Raw genomic sequence first — 26271 nt, forward strand, 5'->3', positions numbered from 1 at the left:
AATCCGCCTTCTTGCAGATCGCTCCTACACATGCAATGTCCTTCCCTGTATGAGCAAGTGCGGCATGGACTCCAAAGTCGGTTGATCTTATGGCATTGACGCAGAAAGGAAAGGTACTGGAGCCAGCAAATGTAAACTATTTCTCACTACTCTTTGATGTGGTTCATGCCTCTGAGATGGACAGGGATGACATCAGTTGTTACATCTAAACAGGAAGAGGTTTATTCACTGTGCTTTTAAAATGGCCACTCTTTCTTGTTTCCAGCCGTTTCTTTCAGTTTAGTTTTGTTTTCATTCTGTAACCACACGGAAGCTACATTAAGAGCACACAGGGACACACATTGAAAGGCACACGTAATTAAACATGAATAATGCAGTGCTACATCTACAAGTTGTATTGCGTAACGGGTGAAAGGGGAACTGCTTTTCTATTCAATCGTGGGACATGGATGTCATTGGATGGACAGCACTTATTGCCCATCCCTAGTACACCTTTTATAAATCTCACTGTTACCTTTTATGCTTTAACTTAATCTACAAATTGCTAAAGCATAGCATTAGAGCATTTGAGGCAGAGAATAATCTATTTAGAACTATTGATCTGAAAAGTATTTGCAGCTTTGTGCTTTGCTATACTGAATGTCACTCAAAAACCCCAAACTGCTTCTTCTGATTGGAAATTTCACACGCTCTTTTCAGTTGGTCTTGTTGAAGAAATGCATTTTGGATTAATTTTCTTTTAGCTCTGTCACTTACCTTTTCACCAAAGATCCTCTGGCAGATTCCATTTTTCGCCAGCTTTTCTTTAACTTGTCTAGTCAATTCTATTGTGTCCACTTCCCGGTACATGTACATCTCATATTGCTCTGGAGTCAACGGAGGAACTGTTGGTTTCAGTGAACGTGGGACATAAGTAGGGAAAATAGAAAGCTGACCGATACTTTGAGAGTCTGGGCTGCCCTCAGATTTTATATCTGTAAGCTTATGCGTACCTTCAACGCCAACTGAATTTTCCTCGCCATTTTTGCTGCTGTCATTAGGTTCAGCTCGCCACTGTCTAACGTTCCCTGTCCCAGAAGAGCCACAGGAAGAGGACGACGGTGAAGGTGAAACTGAAGCATACAACCTGTGAGCTATAGTTCTCTCGGTGGCCCAGTGCTGGTCAAAATACGATCCAGCATCACCAATTTCGGATTTTACTTTCCGTATTATGTTCTGTACAAAGGCTGCGGGTGATACGACACTGAGAGGTGCCTGAGAGTTTCTAGTTGCAATGCCTTCCTCTTGCTTGATGTACGAGGGGAGGGGGGTTTTGTTTGTGGCTGGTAGCGTTTCTATGTGTGGCGTTGTCATTGCATTGTTGCTGCCAGTTGTTTCCATCTCCAGCAGAACTTGCTGCTGGGCTTGCATCTCTCTTCGGGCCTGTTCCAGGATAGATCGAATTGCTTCATCAGAACCAGCACTACTGCTGGAACTTGTACTGCATACAGGCAAGGGAGAGCTTTTAGATTCAACTAGTAAAAGAAAAGAACAAAAATAAAGTCAGGCTAGTTTAAAGAATTCTTTGGTGCAAGTATCAATCATCTGCATTCTTTGAAACTATGCTCCGGTTGTAGGAAGTGACATGTTAGAAGATCCATAACACGCTTCATACAAAACAGAACAACATTTGCCAAGAAACAGTGGGTCTGTAGACAAATTGTTCAGATGTTTGAACTGCTTTTCAAAGCTCCTGTCTTGTACAAAAAGAATGAAAGGTGATAACTGACATGTTTGAGCTCCTCATTGCTCCAAAACTGGCAGAATGCGAAATCCTTCCAGAGAACAGAAACCCAGCCTTTAGTCTGCCATTGCTGCCTGCGTTCTGACAGCAGATTACACTTCTGAAATCGGTTTCTCAAAATTCTAAAGTTTATGATTAACGAAGAAGCAATGGGTGAACTCCTCTACAAGGATCCAATTAGGCCCTGCTGCAGTTAGGCTGTTGCATGCCTGAGCTCGGACGGACAACTGTTACTCTTTTTTTTTCAGGTTGTCTTTCCATCACTTACCACATTTCTGAGTCTGAAGCTCTTTCTTTGCCTGCTCCAGAATATTTTTAATAGCCTCATCTGAACCAGTCTCTGGGGTCCGAATCCTAGGGGTTATACTCCCTGAAAGGAAACAGACACCAACATGAAGACTTCAGACATGTTCCCTATACTTTGCCCCTGTACCTTAATAAAAGATGCCTTCCATGTTGTAACATATGGGAACTACAGGAAGCATAAACAGAAATTAACAAGTGGCATTGATCTTATCAATACATATACTAGACTCAAATTGATGCTAAATTCTCCCTCAGTGAACCTGAACAGACTTTGGCGGCTAGGGGATTTTCACAGCAATTTAATTGCGGTATTAATGTAAGCCTACTTGTGACACTAATAAATAAGCTTAAAACAAGTTAACTTCTCTGAGCCAAGAGTTTAATTCTTTAACTCAGATATCTTGAGAGATACTTCACTTACACCACTGATGATTTAGCAAAGTGTAACTTTTTAAAATATTTTTTTCTTTGTTTCCCAGGAAGCGGCTTATGTTGTTGGGATGCTGGATTGATTCCTGAAATTCTTGTATGACATGTCCTGGCGTCAGGTTGTATCATTTGAGCTGTTGCTGAGCAGGAGAGGCTATTGAGAAAACATTGCCATAGGTTGCATATGAAACGTAACTGAGGATGGCTACAGACTAGTTTTATGATTTTCCAATTCATACATAAACTCTTTGAACTTATTATATATGATACCTTTGCTGGGTAATATTTTAATTCATTTAAAGAGCAATAGGTAAGTCCCATTCACAGTTTGGATGCTAGAAATTGGGAAGCAAAGGAAGTAAATTTGACAAGAGGATAAGTATGTAACACCTTAATGTGTTTTAACTTTCTGTATCGAGTAGGGTGGTCTTATCTTCTTCACTCATCCCTCTTTCTCAATCACTACATTGGCAATGCAGACAACATTCTTCACCCAAGGCTTTGTCATTAACCCTAAAATGGTTGACTAGAAATCGCTCAAGATCACACTCAGGTGAATTTTGCTTCCCAACACTGACTGGGTTAAGACCGGTAGCTGAGTGTGTGCGTGGAACAGCATCGTGGTGCTCCCTATGCAGGGGCAGTACGGTGGCACAGTGGTTAGCACTGCTGCCTCACAGCACCAGGGACCTGGGTTTGATTCCCGGCTTGGGACATTGCCTGTGTGGAGTCTGCACGTTCTCCCCGTGTCTGCATGAGTTTCCTCCATGTGCTTCCGTTTTCTCCCACAGTCTGAAAGACATGCTGGTTAGGTGCATTGGCTATGATAAATTCTCCCTCAGTGTACCTGAACAGTTGCTGGAGTGCGGTGACTAGGGGATTTTCACAGCATTGCAGTGTTAATGCAAGCCTACTTGTGACACTAATAAATAAATTTTAAAACAATGCAGGAACACTAGAGAATGGAATTAACCTTTCAACAATTAAAAGCTGACCCACTGTATTAGGCTCTATTGCTATAACACACAACATAAACTAATTTGCAAGACTATTTTCTAATGGACAAGCACAAAAAAAGGCAATCATTATCGCTTTTTCAAGTTATTCCTCTCTTTTTGTACTGGGTTGCTTTACATATCATGTTGTTCTGAGTTCTATCACTCTGCGATCTAAGCATTCATTGCATCAATGTGCTATACCACCAGAGCAGCACTCAAACCTTTTCTTTTTTTCAAGTTACAAAATGGCAAAAGATTATCTTATCGCCTGTGTATATACCTCTTTGCCGCACTTGAATAGTTCGAAGGGCAAGGATATTTTGCTCATCAGATAGAAACTGCTTCATCTTAATGAAAGGCTCTTTCCCTTTAACAGTGAGCTTATGCCAGGGTTTGGGTCTGGCAAGAATCTCACTAACAGATCCTTGTGATAACCCCAGGACGTAGTGTCCAAACACACGTTGTCCAATGTTGTGCTTCAGGAGTTGCTCTTTAACCTGAAAAGCAATTTCAGCTGTTTCCAGATGTTCTTCATCAGCAGCACTAGGACTGCTGCTTTCTGATTGGTCACTTGGTGGAACAGTTTCAGTGTTATTGGAGCTATTGCCTACAATTAAGGCGCCCTTGGCTGAGTAGAGCGCAGTTGGGTAGACAATGGTACTCCCAGCATCCTTTGTGTACACGGGGGACATCAACGGTTTATGATGCAGTGGCTCCACAGAGGGTTTCTCGTTGGTTTTAATTAAGGGGAACGGAGAGAGAGGAAATGTTCCTGATAATTCCGATCCTCGGCTTGCCGGTACGGACTTTGGAGAAGTTTGTTCGTCTCCTGACCAATGTGGCACAGGCTGGGGAGATGGCGAAGGATGCTCAATGCTTAAGGTGCCCTTCACACTGTTCAGAGAGTCTTTCAAAGAGTCTTCTTCTGGCTGCTCTTCATCTGCAGAATACAAGAAATGTATTGAGCAAGTTGCTTCATTCAAAGGCATTAAATCTTTCTACACCTGCATTCTCACACCACAGTTATTGAGGTAAGGTTTACACTTCCAATAGAGGTGATTTTATGAGATGACACTCCAGGCTATTTAGGTACATGTTGCACATAATGTTCTGGTGGCCTCCTTTCCACCTCTGGTGTGTTAACTGTGGCTCAGTTTGGTAGCATTTTTGCTGGAAGTATCAGGTGCCCCAGTTCAAATACCACTCCAGGACTTGAGCACAAAAAGATAGGCTGACACACTAATGCAGTGCTGAGACAAAACTGCACCATAGAATGGGCTGTGCTTTGAATGAGACATTAAACCATCTGTCCACCCAGGTGGATGGAAAAGGCCCCTTGCACCATTTCAAGAGTCAGCAAGTTGTCCCCCAGTGTCCCAGCCAACATTTATCCCTCAATCCTCTGGTCATTATCACCTTGCTGTTTGTGGGAGTTTAGTGCATGCAAAATTGCCTGTTGCATTTTCTTCATTACAACACATTTTATACTTCCAAAGCACCTCAATGACTGCAAAGCACTTTGAGATGTTTAATGGTTATGAAAAGTGCAAGACTTTCTTTCTTCATCAAGCACCTTGTCTGAAAACTTTGGTACATTCTTTCTTACTTGATAAGCCATTGTTCAAAGTGTCACAGCACTGATTAAATTTTGAAAAATCACCCATCTCTTGTTATAGCTACAACATACATCCCACTTAAGAGATGATGGCCACCTCTAAGTGGCGCTGGACCCTCACCATATTGGGTCCCCTACACATGCTTGCAGCCACTTAGCAGCATGAATAGTGCTGGGTGTGTGTAAAAGTCACTGACAGACATGGGCTCATTATGCACTGCAATCCCTGCACCAATTTCCACCTCATATCCAACTTCTCCCGTATTATCCTTTAAGATGCAGCCCAAATTAGATTAGCTTCTCTATCAGAGTTAATAGATTAGATTCAAGGACTGAAACACAAGAACTCCTGCAATTATGAAATTTGATCTAGGCAACATCAAAATGGCTGCAATTTAAACTAAAATAAACACTGACTCATATGTTAACTTCTGGGATTTTTAAGAATGCAAAGAACACATCATTATCTTAACTTCAGAAAATGTTCTCATTCATTTCAAGCTAATTCGGGCATGGTGGCACAGTGGTTAGCAGTGCTGCCTCACAGAGCCAGGGACCCAGCTTCAATTCCCAGCTTGGGTCACTGTCTGTGTGGTTTGCACATTTTCTTCTTGTCTGCATAGATTTCCTCTGGGTGCTCTGGTTTCTTCCCACAGTCCAAAGATGTGCAAGTCAGGTGGATTGGCTATGCTAAATTGCCCCTTAAGAGTCAGGGGAACTAGCTAGGGTAAATACGTGGGGTTATGGGGATAGGGCCTGGATGGGATTGTGGTTGGTGCAGTCTAGATGGGCTGAATGGCCTCTTTATGCACTGTAGGGATTCTATGATTTTATTTGTGATAACGTAACAAGCTGGGGGAAAGCTAGTGATGTCAGCAGAAATTCTTCATTTTGGTTACAAGTACAAATGCAATTCCCGTCTTCAATAAACTTGCCAGGTATCTGAAGGAAGCAAAACTTAATCTTGCTTCAAAGTGTAAATGCTTCACGTCACATCATATAAAACTTTAGACAGCAATTTTGTGAATCTAAACTTGACTTCTATCAGCTGTATTCTTATGCATTCCTTTGACCGTAAGACATTGAATGAATCTGTTTACAGGTAACTTTGTTTTGGGATAACTAACCAATTTCCTGGAGGGATATCATTATACACGCTCACAAGTTAATTACATCACTGCAATCTTAAACTGTAGTCAAAATTTGCAGACATTTGTTGGACATTCTAGATTGTTCTTGGAACCAAAGAACATGATAAACAAATCAGTTTTAAAAGCAATCAGGCTGGACAGAAAGAGCTTGTGTTTGTATCACACATCCTATTACCTCAGGCTCCCAAAGCGTTTTACAGCCAATGAAATACTTTTTGAAGTACAGCCATTGTTATGATGTAGGAAATGCTGCAGCTAGCTTGTACAAAGCAAATTCCCACAAACAGCAACCTGATAATGGCCAGAAAATCTATTTTAGTGTGATATTAATTGAGGAATAGTTATTGGCCAAGACATCATTGAATTACACCGTGGGATTGTCCAGGATAAAAGGAATTCTACCCGAATGGTGATATTGAATAACCGTGCTACTTCTTGCAGAGTGGTAACAAACTACTTTGATCTGGGGTGACTCAGTCCAGCTGGAGTAAGTGCAACTGTTTTGTCCCAATCCCCAGCACCCTGTTTGCCTGCTGTTTCTACGCTGGGGCAGCAACATGATGTCAGAATTATTCAGTCGAAAGCATGAAAAGAACAGTTAAGATTACGTTTTGTGTTTCAGGACAGTTTAAGTTATTGTCTGATCTGTTATTTGCAGTATTGTTTTGCTCCTATGTGATGATTGTGAATAGTTTTGATACTTATTTCACATTCTTTGAAATGGACAAGTGGGCATCATGGATGGTGTATGTGGTTCCCTGTCGTGAACATGGCACATCCTCTAAATAATGGACTCAAAGGCTGTATGTTTCAGATCAGACGTGGATCTATTTAAGTTAGGATCAACTCATTACACTAGTTCATTTATATTGTAGATTTCTAAATTCTTTCGCTTATAACTTAAAAAGTATCATCTTTATAAATCAAGCAGAATTTGTGTGATCAATATTAAAAATATTAATTTTTTTCTATAAAATCCATAGATTGTCAACAGCCTCAACACAATTTTGCGTTGTGAAGCCTGTACTTAACAGCCCTGTAGCTACAAGTGGCTTTCATTGATCAGGATGTAGTAAACATTTAAATCCAATCCCTATGATTTATGATATAAAGTAGTATCACCAATAACATTGTCACAATTACACTAAAAGGTGGCAGAATCACATACAATAAAAATAGAATTTTCCTGATTCAATTTCATGTAATTATTCAATTTAATGTAAGCCATGGCTTTGTATTCATATCCAAGTAATGAAGAAAGATGGAGAAATGAAAGAAAAAAGTCAGGAAAATGATTACAGTCAGACGCATCATTACAATGTTTATTGTTCATGGCAAAAATCCCCTTGCGTAAATATAAGTCTCCAAATATTATGGTCCTCTCATATTAAGCTGATCTTTCTCCTCACCCCATTGGCAATTGCAACGCTATATCCTGCACCTTCTCCTTTCCTTCTCCCCTATGTACTCCATGAACAGTATGGTTTGTCTGCATAGCGCACAAGAAGTACTTTTCACTGTATCCCAGTACATGACAATAATAAATCAATTCGACCCAATGTTTAAACAGGGGAGCGTCTTATGACTGTATTAAGCAGCTGTAGCTATACATTAGTCATGCCGTTAGAAATAATGAAGTGACACTATATGTTAATTAGATTTTGATTTAATTTACATTTGCCGATCATTCTGATTCAAAAATTGAATTTTCCTCAGAACTGATGGACTGCAAATATCTGTTGTACAAATGAAGTACAAGGATTGTTTAACTTACAGAAAGGTGCAGATGAAAATAATGAATTTAGGAAAAATGTAAGCATGAGTAATTGTCACAGCAGGAGTACTTTGACAGGTGAAGTAACGTGTCCATAATCAATAATGAAGAAAGCCAGGTGAGAAAAGCTGTCCATTTCTTTAGAACTCTCGCTGAGATGAATGGAATTTAAATCCTGATATTGTGCTCTGACTGCTGATTTGTGCAGGATAGCCCATAATGACTGTGATCCTGAATTTCCCCCTGTCCACATATGCTCCTTGGTCCTTTCACTTGATGGCGTGGAAGAGACAGAGTGACCATTCCGGGTGGAAATCACTTGTAAAAGCTTTTAGATAGAAAGTAAGCAGTGAGGATTGGATATTGAGAAAGGTAAAGTATTTTAATGTGGAGCTAAAACCGGAGCAGTGGGTAGTCACATAGAAATGCCAGTTGGATAGGGAAGGAGTCAAGGCCATTAAATTGGGAGAGAATATGGGTGAAGTATGGACTATAGTTGAGAATGGTTGACAAACAGTTGGGAGTCCAAGTGCTGGCCAACATTCTCTCTCATCCAACACGTCAACAAACAGATTAATTAGTCACACATCTCACTGCATCCAAGGGAAACAGTGGTTTTCTGTTTTGAGGTAGAATAATATTCTTTAATAATTTCTGACATAACTAATTAAATCTCATCCTCAAAGGGAAGGGAGCAAAATTGTCAGCGCTGTTAGATTTCCGTAAAAGGTTACCAGATACTTCCTGAAATCTTGAGAGACTAGAGAATGAAAATTGCAATCATACCCATCTCTGCATTTGTGTTTAGCTTCTCTTGTAAACATTTCTTCTCGGGTTGAAAGGTTTTCTCTTTTTCCGGCAAAGAATCCTCGATGTCTTTTGTTCTATCCTGGCAACAGGAAATAATTATTCAAACTTTATAATGTTGCACATCCAATGAGTCCAGACGATTCATAAAGTCCCTTTTGAAAAATTAATTTTGGTGCTTATTACTGACTGGCTAATTCTTGTGAAGTGGTGACGAGCCGTTTCCACATAGCATTGATGCTACTTTTAAAGAACCTACAAGGCCTCAGTCTACTGGATTATGTAGCAATGGTTAAATTATTTTTAAAAGTTACCTGGGATGCACAGTCATCTGCAGAATCTTGATTCATTGATTTGAAAATGCTGCAAAGAAAATATAATACATGTCATGACTGAATCTCAGCTCATAGTGTTGAACACAATCCTTACTCTGCATCCATCACAATCAACTTGTGGCTCATTCTTTGTTCTCTATAAGCAGCATTACAAAGTTCAAAACTAAATCCTGTTGGCAATTTTCACTTTAGAAATATTTATCAAGTATGCATCGCGGTGGGATTCAATCCAACAGGAAAGGCATTTTGCAGATTGAAATATAGATTTTGCTGGTCTGATGCATCCTCCTATAGCCTAGAACATGTGAAAACTTCTTCACTTGTTTGGACCTCAGCCTTATAGTGTTTTCAATAAGACAGAAATCCAACAGCTGCTGTCATTTGGAAGTGGAAGGTGGACATGTAAAACGGGAAAAAGGAGGACAGTCAGGGCTCTATTGCAGATTATTAACTCTCACCCAGCTGAAATGTACATCCTGCATAATGACAAAGTGCAATGCTGATAAGATCAAATCAGCAATCACATTTGGGCTCACACATAAAGAGCGAGTGAGGCACAGAAAGACAGGTCTGTGGAATTGTCTCCCCTGAGCTTGTTAAAGTTTATTTATTAGTCACAAGTAGGCTTACGTTAACACTTCAATGATGTTACTGTGAAAATCCCCTAGTCAGCACACTCCGGCGCCTGTTCGGGCACATTGAAGGAGAATTTAGCATGGCCAATCCACCTCACCAGCACATTTTTCAGACCATGGGAGTAAACCGGAGCACCCGGAGGAAACCCACTCAGACACAGGGGGAATGTGCAAACTCCACAAAGGCAGTGACCCAAGCTGGTAATTGAACCCGGGTCCCTGGCACTGTGAAGCAGCAGTGCTAACCATTGTACCACTGTGCTGTCCCTGCCTTCAAGAGAAGAGAGAGTTGGAGTGGTAAAAACCACGAGTGTCAAAGATTATTGTTATCAAATCAAAGAGTTATCTACATGGACAAGTTATGAATCTGTAATTATTTTCTATTTATCCAACTACAAGTGTTTGCATGGGTATGATGCTTCGGTTCAGATTGACTTGTTAAGATCAAATGGTGGCAACTATGATCCACTGGAAAATAAGTTGATTAATAAACAAATTGAAGCCCAGGATTGAATTGTCATCCAGGGGGATTAAATACTCATCAGAAAGCAGTTGTAAGGTGCAGAACTACCCTTGTGATGGTAAAGGCGAAAAACACCTCATCATTTGCATCTGTTAGACTATTTTCTTAGCTCAATTTTTGTTCTAAAATGAATTTTCCAATTGCCCAGTGTGGCTTCTGTACAATCATATGTCATGAACTGAAGCATTCTATTCCAAGAATATCACTTCAAGAAGCTTCAATGCAATTCCTTATGCAACCAGAAAAGACTATCATGTCACCCAAATCTAATCACTCGTTTAGAAACATTTCTGATGAAAGTACTGATTACTTGGTACGGAGGAGCTATAAAGTACATCAATGAAAGCAAGTGTTCAATTTGAAATGGATTTGTTAAGATTCCATTTAGAAACGTTGTCTATAAGGGCATATTTTGTGCAACTTGCTCCTTTGTTGAGGGTTATGTTTGCCGAAATTTGCACCAAGAAAACGTTTGTGTGATGTCGCTAATGAGAGGCTGGGCGCAAGCAAATCTTTTACTTGGAAAGAAGATTTTTAAATGCGGGGAAGTGGAAGATGAAAGAGGCCAAGGAACATCGCAAGTGTTGCAAACCGAACCAAGAGCTGGAAAGATAACAAAGTAGAGGTTTTGACTTAATAGAGGTTTAAAAGATGATGAGAGGGATTGATAGAGTGGACATGCAGAGACTGTTTCTTCGGGTGGATGTAGCTGTTACTAGAGGGCATAACTATAAAGTTCATGGTGGGAGATATAGGAGGGATGTCCTAGGTTGATTCTTCACTCAGAGTGGTGGGGGTGTGGAATAGACTGCCTGCTGTGATAGTGGAGTCAGACACTTTAGGAACTTTCAAGCGGTTATTAGATAGGCACATGGAGCACACCAGAATTATAGGGAGGGGATAGCTTGATCTTGGGATTAGACATAGCTTGGCACAACATTGAGGGCTGAAGGGCCTGTGCTGTGCTGTAATGTTCTATGTTCTAAAATCTACAGGGGGTGGCAGAGCTGAAAACAAGGGATCTTGAGTGGTAACTGAGAAATGTGCAGACATGAGCAACACACAAGGATATATACTGACTAGGTGGCGCAGTAGTTAGCAGTGCTGCCTCACAGCGCCAGGGACCTGGGTTCAATTCCAGCCTCGGATCACTGTCTGTGTGGAGCTTCATGTTCTCCCTGTGTCTGTGTGGGTTCCCCCTGGATGCTCCGGCTTCCTTTCACAGTCCAAAGATGTGCAGGTTAGGTTGTTTGATCATGATAAATTGTCAGGGAGGACTAGCTAGGGTAAATGAATGGGGTTACGGGTATTGGGCCAGGTGGGATTGTCGTTGGTGCAGGCTCAATGGCCCAAATGGCTTCCTTCCGCACAGTAGGGATTGTATGGTAACTGACATCTTTTCCATTCATTTTTTTCTAATACACACCCTCAGCAATAAACACCTCTTCCACTCCACGCAACATTTTTCACATGGCACCTTCAGCACTTTAAGGTCTTTGATCTGACAGCTATTTTCGCAGCAAATGTACAAACTTTAAATACCTTAATTCTGTTTTATGCTCCTCGTAGTCTAATTGTGCACACAACTTCTTTTCTAATTTCTGAGAAAACGGACACAGTTATCAGAAAATTGTACAGCAGTTAATGTTAAGACTACATGATAAATATCTCAGTTTAAAGAGCTTGTGTTTGAAATTTAAACACATCAAAATGTTGAATTACTTTTAAACTTAATTATAGCAAATAGGGTGCCATTGAGGGAAGAATCTAAGTCATGACTGATGGCAGCCAACAACAGGACTCAAAGAACAAGCACTGTACCTATCCTAACAACTGCTAGGTGCAATCAAGTGTTAAGTAATCGCCGAAGGAAAGGGATTAATAAAAAATATAATGTTAGCAGTGAGGGAAGAACATTTCCCAAGTACACACGAAAAGTAAACAAAACATCAGATTGTTTCATTCCAAATAAAGAAAATAAATTTGTGCACTCCCCGCTTTCTCTCTCAGTAGCTGGACCTTTGCTCAGCTTCTCACGGTTACACAGCCAAGATTTGAAACAGAGTGGTATCCTGGACAGTCCGTGGAACAGTCTTTTGACGCATGGTGCCAGATTACTATCAATCTATTCTGCGGGTCTACTGCAAGCCGGACGATGCTCGACACTTTGAAAGGTCTGTTGAGAGCAGCAGGAATTAACAGCAACGTCCCTGCAGTAGTTTCACCATCGATGTTTCACTCCGTCTTGCCCTCCGGTGCTGTGAAAGCGGAAGTTCAAACAGCCCAGCGCACTTACTTCCCAGCAGGACCGCATTGGATGAACTCTTTTACTTGAAATGAATTTGTGTATTAAGAATATAAACATTGAAATCTGCAAAGTACACCTGATGGATCCATTGCATCATACAAGTGACATTGCTAGAACTGAAACATCACATTGGATACAAGCTGACAACACATTGTTGATAATCATTTGGGTCGGCAATCATTTGTCTGGATTGATCTGGTGGTTCACAGCAGCATCTAACACTATTCACATTGATTTTAAGCAGATAATTGTCATCCATCTATTTGAAACTTGATTTCATGTAAAAACTATGTTGGGTTATTTGAAAGCTGCCAAGACTTTAACATATTGATTATCACGAGCGCGATCTTATCCCAAGTTCCATTACCTCCACAGCTTCAGTCTTTACTGCGAGTTGCCTCTCCAACTGTGCAATCTGATTGGCTGAACTCTCCTGGAGCTCGTGCAGTGCAGTCTGAAGATGCTGAATCTCTTTTAGCAAGCGGATAATCTCTCGGTCTTTAGCCACCAGCGTTGCTTCCAGCCTCGAACTGGGGCACATCAGAATGTCTGTGTGATCCTGTGCCGGAGTGGAAAAGATGCATTTAGGCTTCCAGCACCTTACGCGGAGTCTGCTTTTGTTACAACCCTCCTATGGATCATTGAGGGGATCATATAACAATTACACATTTGAGCCAAAACCATCTTTTGCCCCTTAATTCTGCCACTTGAAAGGTGAAATACCACATCGGACTTATTTTGAGATTACATCGGCTGCAGAATCTTTCTGCCATAAATGTTAAAGAATAAACCTGACTCGTGAAACACATCCAGTCATGGATTTACTGAACATCAGTGATATGTTTGTGGGGACACCAATCATCATATTAAATGCAATCAATTATTTAACGAGAGAGACATGTATTGTACTAGATAATTCCACAGCAGAGAAAGCGTTCTTTTTAAGACCTAGTTCTTGCTTTCACCCCATGTGCTACTTTAGTGCGAATCAAATGCCATTACTGATCCTAAGCAGCGTCCATTACGGCAGGCAGGTTTTTTTTGTGGGGAGGTGGTGGTGTTTACATGAAATAAAGTGATGTTGGTTGTCTGTACAGGGCTGTGCTAACTGGCACAATAACACATTAACACTATTTTTTTTTAGGTCCGATGAAAGATGCCAATGAAGCTCAGGCAGTCTTTTTGTCAAAAAAATGATGCAAGTGATATTAGCTTTTGGCTGGCAACCTGAGCATAATGTTGTCGACAGGCAACTTAAATTTAATGCACCACAATAAAGCTTCAAGTTTTATCGAAGACACCTCGCTTGGAACAGGTTCTTTGTAGATTTGCAACAGTTGACATTTTGGCTGCTTTGACGTAAATGTGATTCTATCGAATGGAGTTGCATCAAGCCGGCTTTTCGTTTGGGAACGTTTGAGGTAAGCCATGGTGCTGAATGCAGAGTGCTAAGATATTTGAAATTCTCGAGCTTTAATTTCAGATCAATATACTGCAGACATCAAATAAAGCAATACGAGATAGAGACCTTCAGGTAGAATACCAGGCTCTGAGGTCTTGCAAACGTGGCACGTTCAGAGCCAGACTAAAGATGGCAGAAATACATAAAGCTAGTACTATGTTTCTAAATGATTACTTATTAACGGACAGATAAATGGTGGCTATAATTTTCAAGCAAGTTGTGTATCATCATATGGATGAAGTTTCTGAAGTATTGTATGTATCACAGCATTGTGACAAATGCAGATGTACAAAGACATTAATTTTAATTCACTTTTCCAGAAAGGACCCGCTGTTTACCACCATCCTCCACCTCCTCCGTCATCACAGTAACTGTTTGTTCCTTGATGGATTTAAGACTTTTGACCTACACTATCCAGTTTCAGATACTTATTTCATGTTTTGATTGTTCTCTCTGAGAGAATTTGACAACATCAATCATAAAGCCGTGTTTTACTTGTTTGAAGGGTTGACTGCTGCTTGGCAATAGTTTGACACGTTGAGTGGGCTGTGCATGCCATCCACTTTTTCTTCTGGTGTGTGATGCTTCACACTTGTCTGCATTAAACTCCGTCTGACATGACTTTGATGTTCATTTCATCATTCCTTAGTGATCTCTGCACAATGAACTCTGGTTTGATATCGTCTGGAAATCTGATCAAATCACGCCAAGTTTTCGGAATCCAAGCTTTCAATCCAAAATGGAAACACCAAGGACCCCCAATTATCTTCGCCAGCACCCCCACTCCGACCTCCCTCAATCTGATATAGTAACTGATTGGCTGTCAACCCATCAGCCGATTTTTCATTACTTTGTATTTACTTTGAACCTCGACTGCCTTGGGCTGAATCTGGAACTTCTCACTGAGAAACTACACCAAAAGATTTAGCGTTGAAAGTTAACTCCTCAGGTAGGTTGATCAGCGAGGACCTTCTTGTGCTGAATTTTTGCTGTTCACCAGGTTATTGGCTAGGTATTCCTCATTTACTTTTATTTCCTCATCACAGATAGCCAAATGGATGGAGCTGCTTATAAATTCTTCTCAAAGACTGGGTGGCACAGTGGTTGGCACTGCTGCCTCATAGCGCCAGGGACCCAGAATCAATTCTGGTTTTGAGTGGCAGTCTCCATGGAGTTTGCACATTCTCCCTGAGTCTGCATGTATTTCCTCTGGGTGCTCCGATTTCCTCCGAAGATCTGCAGGTTAGATTGATTGGCCATGCTAAATTGACCCTAAGTGTCAGAGGCATTAGCAGAGTAAATAGGTGGGGTTAGAAGAATAGGGCCCGAGTGGGATTGTTGTCGGTGGAGGCTTGATGGGCTTCTTTCTGCACTGTAGGGACTCTATATAAAGTTTATTTATTAGTCAAAAGTAAGGCTTACATTGACACCACAATTAAGTTACTGTGTAAATCTCCAAGTCACCACACTCTGGCGCCTGTTTGGATCAATGCACCTAACCAGCACATCTTTCAAACTGTGGGAGGAAACCGGAGTACCCAGAGGAAACTCACGCAGACATGGGGAGAATGTGCAGACTCCACACAGTGACCTAAGCTGGGAATTGAACCCGGGTCCTTGGCGCTGTGAGGCAGCAGTGCCAACCACCTCATTGGCCTCATAATGAAACCTCATTGCCAAAATATTGGCGAATGAATTCCCACAACAAAATTCACCAATTCTAATTAGGATTCTTTATTTCCCAAATTTCCATTCTCCTATCGGTTCTGTGCATGAATGATTTAATTTCAGATCAATACTGATAACTATTAGTAGTGCTGATGCATAATTTAAAAGTGGATCATGAATTGTGGAGGATTCATCTACAAGAAATGTTCAAAGGCAATCTAAGACATCTGTCTTAACACAGCAATACGGCAAAATGAAGAATTTAGCACAGCACCGTACAACTGTGCTTACAGACTTCCATTTAATTGGGAACAAATAAATTTTACATCTGAGAGAAAAATTATATGCATTATTTCAGCTTCATCAAACTACTAGTGGTGCTGTTGAGATTTAATAAATTAATTCCCAGTTGTACAACCAAGCTGTTCAAAACACTTAATAATTCTTTGAAGACTGTCAGTAAAAAATGGACTTTAGTTGCTGCTGTCAATTTGTTGAGAACTCTGGTGGAAACATTATTATTGAAAACGATCTTTAAAAACAAATTAATCTGACTGAATGAGCTCCTGACCAACAAACAAAATGAAAGGCAGCACGATTGCACAGTGGTTAGCACTGCTGCCTCACAAACCCAGAGACTCTGGTTCAATTCCCAGCTTGGGTCACTGTCTGTGTGGAGTTTGCATATTCTCCCCATGTCTGGGTGGGTTACCTCCAGGTTCTCTGTTTTCCTCCCAAGGATGTGCAGGATAGGTCAATTGGCTATGCTAAATTGCCCCTTAGTGTCCCAGGATCCACAGGTTAGAGGGATCAGCAGGATAAAACAACATCCAGTGACCCCGGCTGAGAAGTTTTGCAGCGGAGACAATTAGACTCTGCTGTGATGACCGCCACATCAATGGGGCTGCCGATGTTCCAGGACTGTGCTGCACCCTCCAAGATTTGAAGAGTGATCTCCGAGGTCATGGGCGCAATCCGGTCGGTCTTATCAAGGTATTTGTAAGTATTTATTTATCACTAGAAACTATGTACACAGGTATGGTAAAGCTCTGAGCTCAGAGTTGGCTCCATACTTGCTTCTACACACAGCTCAGTCCAACACTACACTGACCCCGAGGTGTGGGTCATGTGTTTGCATACATCACTGTGCGGATAGAAACTGTATTCAGTCTCACGATGATCTTTAATATGCCAGACCCTTGTGGCTACGTCTCTCCCCCACCACCAAGTCTTCATCCAACAAGTTATCCCAGTTTACCCTGTTAATTTACATTATCATTGCTTCCCCATCTCTACCCCTGTAGTATCTGAGTTAAAAGGTTCAGGTGGTCAAAAAGCGTTATCTCATATCTTCCATATCTCATTTTTCATTACTGTCAGAGGAGTGGTAGGCACTGTTGCTGCAGATAAACATTGCGGAATTGGAGATTGTTTTGGCATCTGGGTGTCTTCTCATCCTCTTTTTCCACTCTCTGGCACTGAATCATTCTTTGGCGGTTCCCCAATTGTTGTGATAGATGGAAGTTGGTTAATCTCACTCTTTATGGGCTGGATCCCAGTGATGATCTCTTCCCTCATGTGGCTCACCGTGATGCATTCAGGGATGGAAGATGGATCTTTCTGTTGTGAGAATGTGTGTTGTTAATAAGCTCTCCTTTGTGTTTGGCTGTACGGTGTGCTACCAATTGATGGCTGTTACTGAGTTCCCATTGTTTCTGGCACCGTAATGGTAGTTGGTGATTCCAGCATGCGGTCTTGGGTTTATCTCTCTGACAGGTGTCAGAGCTAGAAGCTAAGGCTCTTCTTGTTGCTAATTGCTGTCTTGACTGTCATCTACTCAAGGTGTCATGGTAACCATCTGAGTGGTTGACTGGTCTGACTGAGGGGCTTCTGGCATTTGTAACACAAGTGAAACCTACTCTGCAAAGAGAGAAGGCAATTCAGAGCCGTTGAGCAAATCTTTCATGCTGGAGCTTTCAGGAACTTGCTGTTCTGTCCATTTTACAACAGTAGCTCTTTTGCCGTTTTGAGGAGATTCAGGACCATACAGGCATTTCTGGTCAGGAGAGAAAAAGACTGGTTATAGGATGATGTACATCAATTCTTCACCATATCTTAATCCAGAATCATGCCTATGACTGAAGTTAGGTTTCTCCTGAGCCATAGAGTGGTGTGTCTGTTGCTTATACGTAGAGATCTTTCAAGTTTCTTTGACTGATTGGACCATAACGCTGACTCCTGTATCCCATTTAAAGTTTGTGAGATGGCCACTAACCAAAATCTCCACATTCCAATGTGAAAATCCAGAATGTTTGATCTCATCCAAGTAGAATGGCTGTGTCTCCTCTTGCTGTGCTGTCTTGATCTCACAAATCCTCTTTGGTGTTTTGGCTTTGCGCAGCTTCCTGAAGTCTCCTATCCGGTTACATTGAAAACATTGGGCTGGAATTGCTGGTCATTATCACGCCTATGGGGGTGCTTGCTTCACAGCGCTGGAATGGTCGCTCTACTGGACGGTTAAAGCATTGCTTCCCTTGGCCTGGACTATTCCTGTTTCTGTGCTGTTTCACTAACTGGATTGTGGAGTTTCCTTTGTACCACAGGTTACTTTCTCCACTTCATATCATCCCTACGGTGCAGAAGAGACCATTGTGTCCATCGAGTCTGCACTGACAGCAACACCTTATCTCCGTAACCCCACATATTTTAAAATGGACCTGTGTTGCACATGGAGTTCAGAGTGCCAGGCAACCCGAGTGACTTTCTCAAGGGTTAGGTCTTCCTTGTCCGAGCATGCATTTGTCCACCACTCCATCAACAATTCTATCATTGGTTAGCTTAATTTTTTTTTAGCTTACCCCATTAGGTCGGCAGATTCTGTACACACTGGGTATTGACGCAGGACTTCCACATGATTAAATGGTACCTTCTGCTGCAGTGAGAAATTCAATTCCTACCTTCAGCTTCCAGGCTTTTCTTTAGAGCTTTTCTCCAGTGATCATCATCTGCATGTTGTTTTGTCTGATTGGAATGCTGCTTTGAGTTTTTTCTTCAGTTCTCCAGGATTTTAATTTTCTTCTGTAGTCTCTACAAGGTTTTGAGTTGTTCCAGCTACTGGCACCATGATGCATTGTGTTGGACATAGTCCATTGGGTCTTAACATATTTGTAATCTTAGGTAGTTCAACGGTAAGTATTTATTAACTACTAGAAAGTATGTACAAAAGTACAGTAACGGTCCAAGCTAGGAACTGTCTTCATGCTTGCTGCTATACACAGCTCTGTCCAACACTACACTGACCTCTAGATATGGGTCAAGTGTTCTCATCACTGTGTGAGGAGTACCCAATCCCATATTAACCCGCTAGACTCTTACACTAAACAGCATACTGCTGTGGGCAAGCATAGAAAATACTTGTTCTGACTTGAAAAAATGCAGTGCTTTTTAAAGGATTTTTTAAAAGCACTTTCACTTATTAGTTAGAAAAAAGCTTGAGGTGGGAATTAAAAGGTTGCTTGGCTGGAGTCAAGAATCATCCAATCAGGCAATGAAGAGACTGCTTGCTTCTTCATTGATGTAGAAAGGCAGTGCTGGAAAGATGGACATGTTGATAGGCCATTGGTAGAGATGCATAGTGGGAGATGGATGGTCATGTGACAAAACCTCCAGGAATAAGACCAGTCAGTGCTGGCAACCTTAAAACTCATAGCTTTTTAAAGGTTAAAGTCTACTTATGAGTGTCACAAGTAGGCTTAAATTAACACTGCAATTAAATTACTGTGAAAATCCCGTAGTCGCCACACTCTGGTACCTGTTTGGGTACACTGAGGGAGAATTCAGCATGGTCAATGCACCTAAGCAGCACATCTTTTAGACTCCAGGAGGAAACCGGAACATCTGGAGGAAATGTGCAGACACTGGGAGACTGCACACAGACAGTGATCCAAGGCAGGAATCGAACCCGGATCCCTGGCGCTGAGAGGCAGCAGTGCTAACCACTGTGCCACCATACTATCATGGCATTCACAGTCTAAAGTCACAAATGGAGATGAAACACGAGAGAGTTGCTGGCATCCAGGGAGCTACCCTGAAGTGGTTCACCACTTTCAGAAGCTGAGCAAGGGAACTGTGGTGGATAGCGTGTGATTATTAGATAGCGTGTGATTATTATTAGCGTGTGATAGAGGATTGGTTGTCTAATAGGAGGCAAACAGTTGGTATCAATGGGTGCTACTCTGATTGGTAGTTGGTGACTAGTGGAGTGCCGCAGGGATCGGTGCTGGGGCCTCAGCTATTTTCCATTTATATAGATGATCTGGAGGAGGGGGCTGAGTGTAGGGTGACGAAATTTGCTGATGATACAAAGATGAGTGGAAAAGCAAATTGCGCGGAAGGTGTGGAAAGTCTGCAGAGGGATCTGGATAGGCTGAGCGAGTGGGCGAGGACCTGGCAGATGGAGTACAATATTAGCAAGTGTGAGGTTATCCACTTTGGCAGAAATAATAGTAGGAGGGATTACTATTTAAAGGGCAAAAAGCTGCAGCATGCGACGGTGCAGAGGAACCTGGGGGTCCTTGTGCATGAGTCGCAAAAACCCAGTCTGCAGGTGCAGCAGGTGATGAAGAAGGCAAATGGAATGCTGGCCTTCATAGCGAGGGGGATAGAATATAAAAGCAGGGAGGTCTTGCTGCAACTGTACAGGGCACTGGTGAGGCCGCAGCTGGAGTACTGTGTGCAGTTTTGGTCGCCGCACTTGCGCAAGGATATTTTGGCCTTGGAGGGAGTGCAGAGGAGGTTCACTAGGCTGATCCCAGAGATGAGGGGGTTAGACGATGAAGAGAGACTAAATAGACTGGGTCTGTACTCGTTGGAGTTTAGAAGGATGAGGAGGGATCTTATAGAGACGTGTAAGATAATGAAAGGGATGGATAGGGTAGAGGTAGAAAGATTCTTCCTGCTTAGAAAGGATAGCAGGACTAGAGGGCACAGCCTCAAGATAAGAGGGGGGGCAGTTTAGATCGGAGTTGAGGAGGAACTTCTTCACTCAAAGGGTGGTGAATCTCTGGAATTCTCTGCCTCGCTAAATATATTTAAGTCACGGGTAGATAGGTTTTTGACAGACAAGGGAATTACGGGTTATGGAGAGAGAGCGGGAAAGTGGAACTTATCCACTTCAGATCAGCCATGATCTTATTGAATGGCGGGGCAGGCTCGAAGGGCTAGATGGCCTACTCCTGCTCCTATTTCTTATGTTCTTATTATCAGCCGCAGTCCTGATTTGAGGGATTTGTTTTCCCACCGTCAGATGCAGCAGCTTGGAGCTGTATTCCACTTCCCCTTCGGCCTTCTGGCTCGGAGATCTGCTCAGGTTTTCAGTAGAAGCTTGTCGCAATTTCATAATAACTGCAATTTAATTTCACGCCAAGTTAATTGCAGCACAGGAATTTTCTCACTAATTTCATTAGGCCGGTTTCCAATGTGTATAGAAATATCGCAGCTTTTCGAGAAGTCGTGCAGTAACACAGCACAACACACGCTAATATTTACTCCACCACTTAGTGACTATAAACACATAAATGAATACATAAAGCTGCATTCGACATCCATTCAGAGGCTTATGGGTTTGTTTGATTAAGCCAATTATGTCCCTTGCTAAAGCACAGAAGCATTCAAAAAAAATAGATCTCCTGCATTTTTGTAGACTCAAAGTAGTTTCTCTCTTACCTGATTCGCCCTTTCTAAGTTGGTCATGATCATTCCCAATTCATCTGTCCTAAAATAGATGCAAAACATCACACTGTGACAGGCAATAAATAGCCTCAAGTCATACTAACAGGCTGCGAAATAGCAGTTCACCATTGACTCCCACAGTTCACACAACACCTTGGATATTGCATTCCATGATGGTCCGACTCATGCAAATCCGTCTCTCGCTGCTAGTTTATGTACCTGAAGCATTTTTAAGTAGTTGCATTATATTTTAGTTTCTAGGGATCAAATATTAATACATATATTGCTGAGTCAATTTGCATGGCAGTGAACATCTTATGAAGACTGCAAGTCAAAACAGTAATGCACTCTGCACTGCTGGGAATTTCAATTGTATCAATGATATGCCCCAAAGCACCTTGTATCATATTACCGTGTTTTAAAAGAACTGTATTCATAAGAGAGAAAACGCTCATTTTAATTTGTATTCTGACTTGGTGACACTCTACCCAAATGCTAATTGAGGTTATGCACAATAAAGTGACCAGCCATGTATGACACGACACATGCCATATATCATAACCATAACAGCAAGCACCTGTATTTAAATTTGTCACAACTACTCAGCTCTGAAACATGTACAGAAAATGCACCAATATGTCCTACATAGAATAGAATCCCTACAGCACAGAGGATGGCCATACAGCCCATCGAGCCTGCACCGATAACGATCCCACCCTGTTCCCATAACCTCACGTATTTACCCTGCCAATGCCCCGATATTAAGGGGCAATTTAGCATGTCCAATCAACCAAACCGGCACATCTTTGTAACCCCATATATTTACCCTGCTAATCCCCCTGACACTAATGGACAATTTAGTATGGCCAATCCACCTCACCTGCACATCTTTCGCATTGTGGGAGGAAACCAGAGAACCCGGAGGAAACCCACACAGACAGGGGGAGAATGTGGAGACTTCACACAGACAGTCGTCTGAGCCAGGAATTAAACCTGGGTCCCTGGCGCTGTGAGGGAGCGCTAACCACTGTGCTGCCCTCTATAATGCCCAACCGGAAATCACCATAGTGGTGTCAGCAGTTAGTAAACTGGCTCCAAGAATAGCTTTCCACTTTCCATGTGCCAAAAATCAGGCAGAAATATGGAGGAAATTCTGAGCCTTCATTCCAAACTCTTCGCGGAGTTGATTTCTAAATGCAGTTTTTCAAAAGGGAAAAAAAGGCTGAACTTGTTAGCCTCAGAGCCTGGCTGAGCAAGCCCCCTCCCCCGGGCCTGGCCCATTGCCCCCCCGGGGCCTGGCTGACAGCACCACTGGGGCCTGACCAAGCGTCCCCCAGGGCCTGGCTGAGTGCCCCCTGGGGTCAGCCAGCAACTTAAATGAACAGAAAAATTATCTTTGTGTGATTGTGCCCTTCATTCTCCTCGTACTCATTGTGACTCAACTGTCCTAGGAAGTAGAATGGAAAAAAAATAGCAGAAAGTGCTGGAAATCTGAAACAGAAACACGCAGCAGGTCAGTCAGTATCTGTAAAGTGAAGAGATAAGTTAATGATTTAGGTATGGATATTTCACCAGAAGCCAGTCTTCTATTCAAGGATTATACCAAATACTTTAACTGGTCTGCTCCTTGACCTTTTGGCTAAGATCAAGTGTAGTGTTGATGTGCTGCACTTGTTTGAACTCATGAGGTTACGCTGAGGCTTCATTTGAAGCAATTTTTTTAAAGCGCCTTTTGGCTAAGAGGCAAATGAGATCAAACCTTGGAGGAGGAACTATGCCCATTCCAATCAACTTGAATCATGTAGATGAAGCCCAAGACAGGTAGTGAGAAACCTGTCCTGTCAGCTTGGATCGGGAATGTCTCACTTGCTAAGACTTTGAATTGGACTTTGATTGGATCGAATTGGATATATAAACAAAAAAAAAACCTGGTCTGCCCCTTCCATAGCTGCTGCCCAACCCACCCCACGCTTCTACTTTTTCAGGAGGCTAAAAAAATTCAACATGTCCACTACGACTCTCACCAATTTGTACAGATGCACCATAAAAAGCATCCTTTTCAGATGTATCACAAGTCGGTATGGCTCCTGCTCCAAGACCCCAAGAGACTCCAGAGGGTTGTGAACAAAGCCCAATCCATCACGCAAACCAGTTTCCCATACATTGACTCTGTCAACACTTCCCACTGCCTCAGAAAAGCAGCCAGCTTAATCAAGGGCCCCACCCACCCCGGACATTCTCCCACCTTCCTCCATCGGGAAAAGGATACAAAAGTCTGAGGAAGCATACCAACCAGCTCAAAAACAGCTTCTTCCCTGCTCCCAACAGACTTTTGAATGGACCTCATATCAAGTTAATCTTTCTTTACACTCTAGCTATGATTGTAACATTGTACTCTGCACCCTCTCCTTCTCCCCTATGTACTCTATGAACATTTTGTCTGTATAGCAGGCAAGAAAAAAATACTTTTCACCTTATCCCAGTACATGTGGCAGTAATAAACCAAATCAACCCGCTTTGTGTTTCCAACACTTCTGTAGTTGTTTCAAGCTTTTCAAATCTCCGTCAACTTCAGGTTGCTGTTTCTTCACTGAATTTCTCTTGTTAAAAAAAGGCCGATTTCGTGTTTAACAAATAATTAGGTCAGTTACACATCTTACATCAGTTTGATAGGTTTCAGTCTCCATTTAGAATTTCACATCTGATACATCCTTCCTGTGCATTTTGCTCATCTAATTTTCAGTTGTCATAAAGACAGGCTAAATGAGCTTTTAAATGTAAAGCCATATTTAATAAAATGTTACCTATTTTACATATTGCTTTGTGCGGCCTTTTTAAAAAAGATAGATATTTTCCTTCCACTGTTTTTGATTTACTAGGATTTTTAATGAGTTTTTTTTAGCTCAGGAATATTCTTTGTAACAAATCCCCAGAAACCATTATTGCAATTTTACATGTTCAGCAGAACAGGGAAATGGTGAAAGGGTTGGTATGAAAAAGGAGCAATTACAATGCAAATATTCACCCCAATCTAGGGGCTGTTTGAAAGCATTCTAATTGCATTCTTTCACAGTTGAGGTGGTACAAGATGAAAGGTGGCACCAGAGGGACATCAGTGGGCGTAAGAACCATACCCATCATAATGGTACCAACCATCTGGGCGATTCATCCCAAAAAATTCAAATTGTCGAATTTGCATAAAAACTGGGGTAAATTATGCTGGTTTTTTCAGCGGGAGTTTCAGAATGAATCTCTCACATTCTGTACACCACAGTAGCGTAAATCAGGGATAGGGCCTATTTCCGCCGGGGAGGCTGGCAGCAAAACGCTGAGCAGGCCACTGCACCTGTGTCGATCTGTTAGCACCAAGGTTGGTGCGTGCACAGAAGCCCTGCACTGCTGGCTTCCCAATCACAGGCCAGTCCTGTACACACTGCATTGACAGCCATGTGACACCTCCCCCGCCCCCACCACCCATGGCCCAATCACTCCCCTCCCCCACCCGTGGTCGTGCCTGCGTAGCCTCACCATCGCCCCCCACCTCAATCTCCCCACCCCGCACCTTCCCAATCTCCTGATCCCCCCCCCCCATTTGCCCCCCTCGCAGTCCCAACATACCACCTGCAGCCCCAACCTCTTCCCCCATAAGGCCAGCCACCCCTCTCCCCCTCTTCCACTCCGATGGACAGTCCCGATCGCTGTCTTTCCTCCTTTTGTCACTCAGCTCGGATGCAGAGTGGCAATGGGACCCCCAACCCCCATCGATCATCTCCCCTCCCCAAGAGGTCCCATCCCCATCAGGTCTTGCCTGATGCCCAGTAGGCAGTGCCATGGTATCTCCTGGGCATTTGCACTTTGCCCCTTGGGTAGTGCCAGGGGGCCCAGCTGGCAATGTCAGCTGGCAGCCCCTAGAGCCTGACCCTCTCAGGAGGCCTTGGTTGCCCCCACTTCACTCCAGCAGAGTCGGGCTGTCAGTTCCTCACAAATGGGGAGCTATTATTTAAACCCCGCTGGAGTGAACAGGGTGCGGGGAGAATCGCTCCCTCATATCTGTTGGCCTTGGCACACCTACCTAACAATGGCTGAGTGCAACTGAGCCACTTGTCAAGTCAGTTGCAGAGCCATGTTACCAGTCCCAAGGACACCTATTGCCAACTTGCAGAGGAAAGGCAGCAAAGCTCGCAGGGAAAGTCATCACAAGTTTCATATCGCACTCCCATCCAGGTGGCCATAGTTCATTTGGCAGAGGGAGAATTCTTCTCTCAGACCAGCAGAGCAGGAGGTGGTGAAGGTATCAAGGTCTCAGGAAACTGCGAGCCTCAGACAAGCTCTGTGAAGGCCTGACGCAGAGCTTCAGTGTAATAGTTAAAAAAAAAAAGTTTGGGGGGGGGGGGGGGGTGGCCGGCGGTGGTCTTCTTGCAGCCAGCGTGGTGCTTTCTCGCTCAGCATCAGCACTTTGCATTCAGCCCTGGAGAGGCTGTGCTGGACTAAATAGATAGGGGTTTTCATGGGGTCACTAACCTGTTGCACTATTCTCTCACAGATCATCATGTCATAGCTACACAGAAGAGGCAATTTAGCCCATCGTGTCTTTGTCAGCTCTCTTTTCAGCAATCCGGTCAGTCCCATTCCCCACTCTGTCCCTATAGCCCAGCAAGTTTATATCAGTCATGCCCATCAAATTCTTCTCTAGATTATCAATTGTTTCCATGTCCACCACCTTTGTAGGCAACAAGTTCCAAGTCAC

At 42.6% G+C, this 26271-nt stretch overlaps 1 protein-coding gene across 3 annotated transcripts in view; it reads right to left on the bottom strand.

The window, feature by feature from the left end:
- Window positions 1-26271, bottom strand: part of cux2b (cut-like homeobox 2b) — a 332051-nt gene that overhangs the window by 43382 nt on the left and 262398 nt on the right. For all 3 annotated transcript variants that reach the window (XM_080208269.1, XM_080208267.1, XM_080208268.1), the window contains exons 9-16: window positions 21519-21567; window positions 13032-13223; window positions 11899-11957; window positions 9178-9226; window positions 8843-8945; window positions 3797-4456; window positions 2052-2153; window positions 757-1514 (exon numbers count right to left, since the gene is read on the bottom strand). In XM_080208269.1, the coding sequence (XP_080064395.1) occupies window positions 757-1514; window positions 2052-2153; window positions 3797-4456; window positions 8843-8945; window positions 9178-9226; window positions 11899-11957; window positions 13032-13223; window positions 21519-21567 (1972 nt within the window). The remainder of the gene's footprint in view (window positions 1-756; window positions 1515-2051; window positions 2154-3796; window positions 4457-8842; window positions 8946-9177; window positions 9227-11898; window positions 11958-13031; window positions 13224-21518; window positions 21568-26271) is intronic.

This window comes from Carcharhinus amblyrhynchos, chromosome 20 (assembly GCF_965287045.1).
Source record: "Carcharhinus amblyrhynchos chromosome 20, sCarAmb.v2.hapA, whole genome shotgun sequence".
NCBI classification, from domain to species: Eukaryota; Metazoa; Chordata; class Chondrichthyes; order Carcharhiniformes; family Carcharhinidae; genus Carcharhinus; species Carcharhinus amblyrhynchos.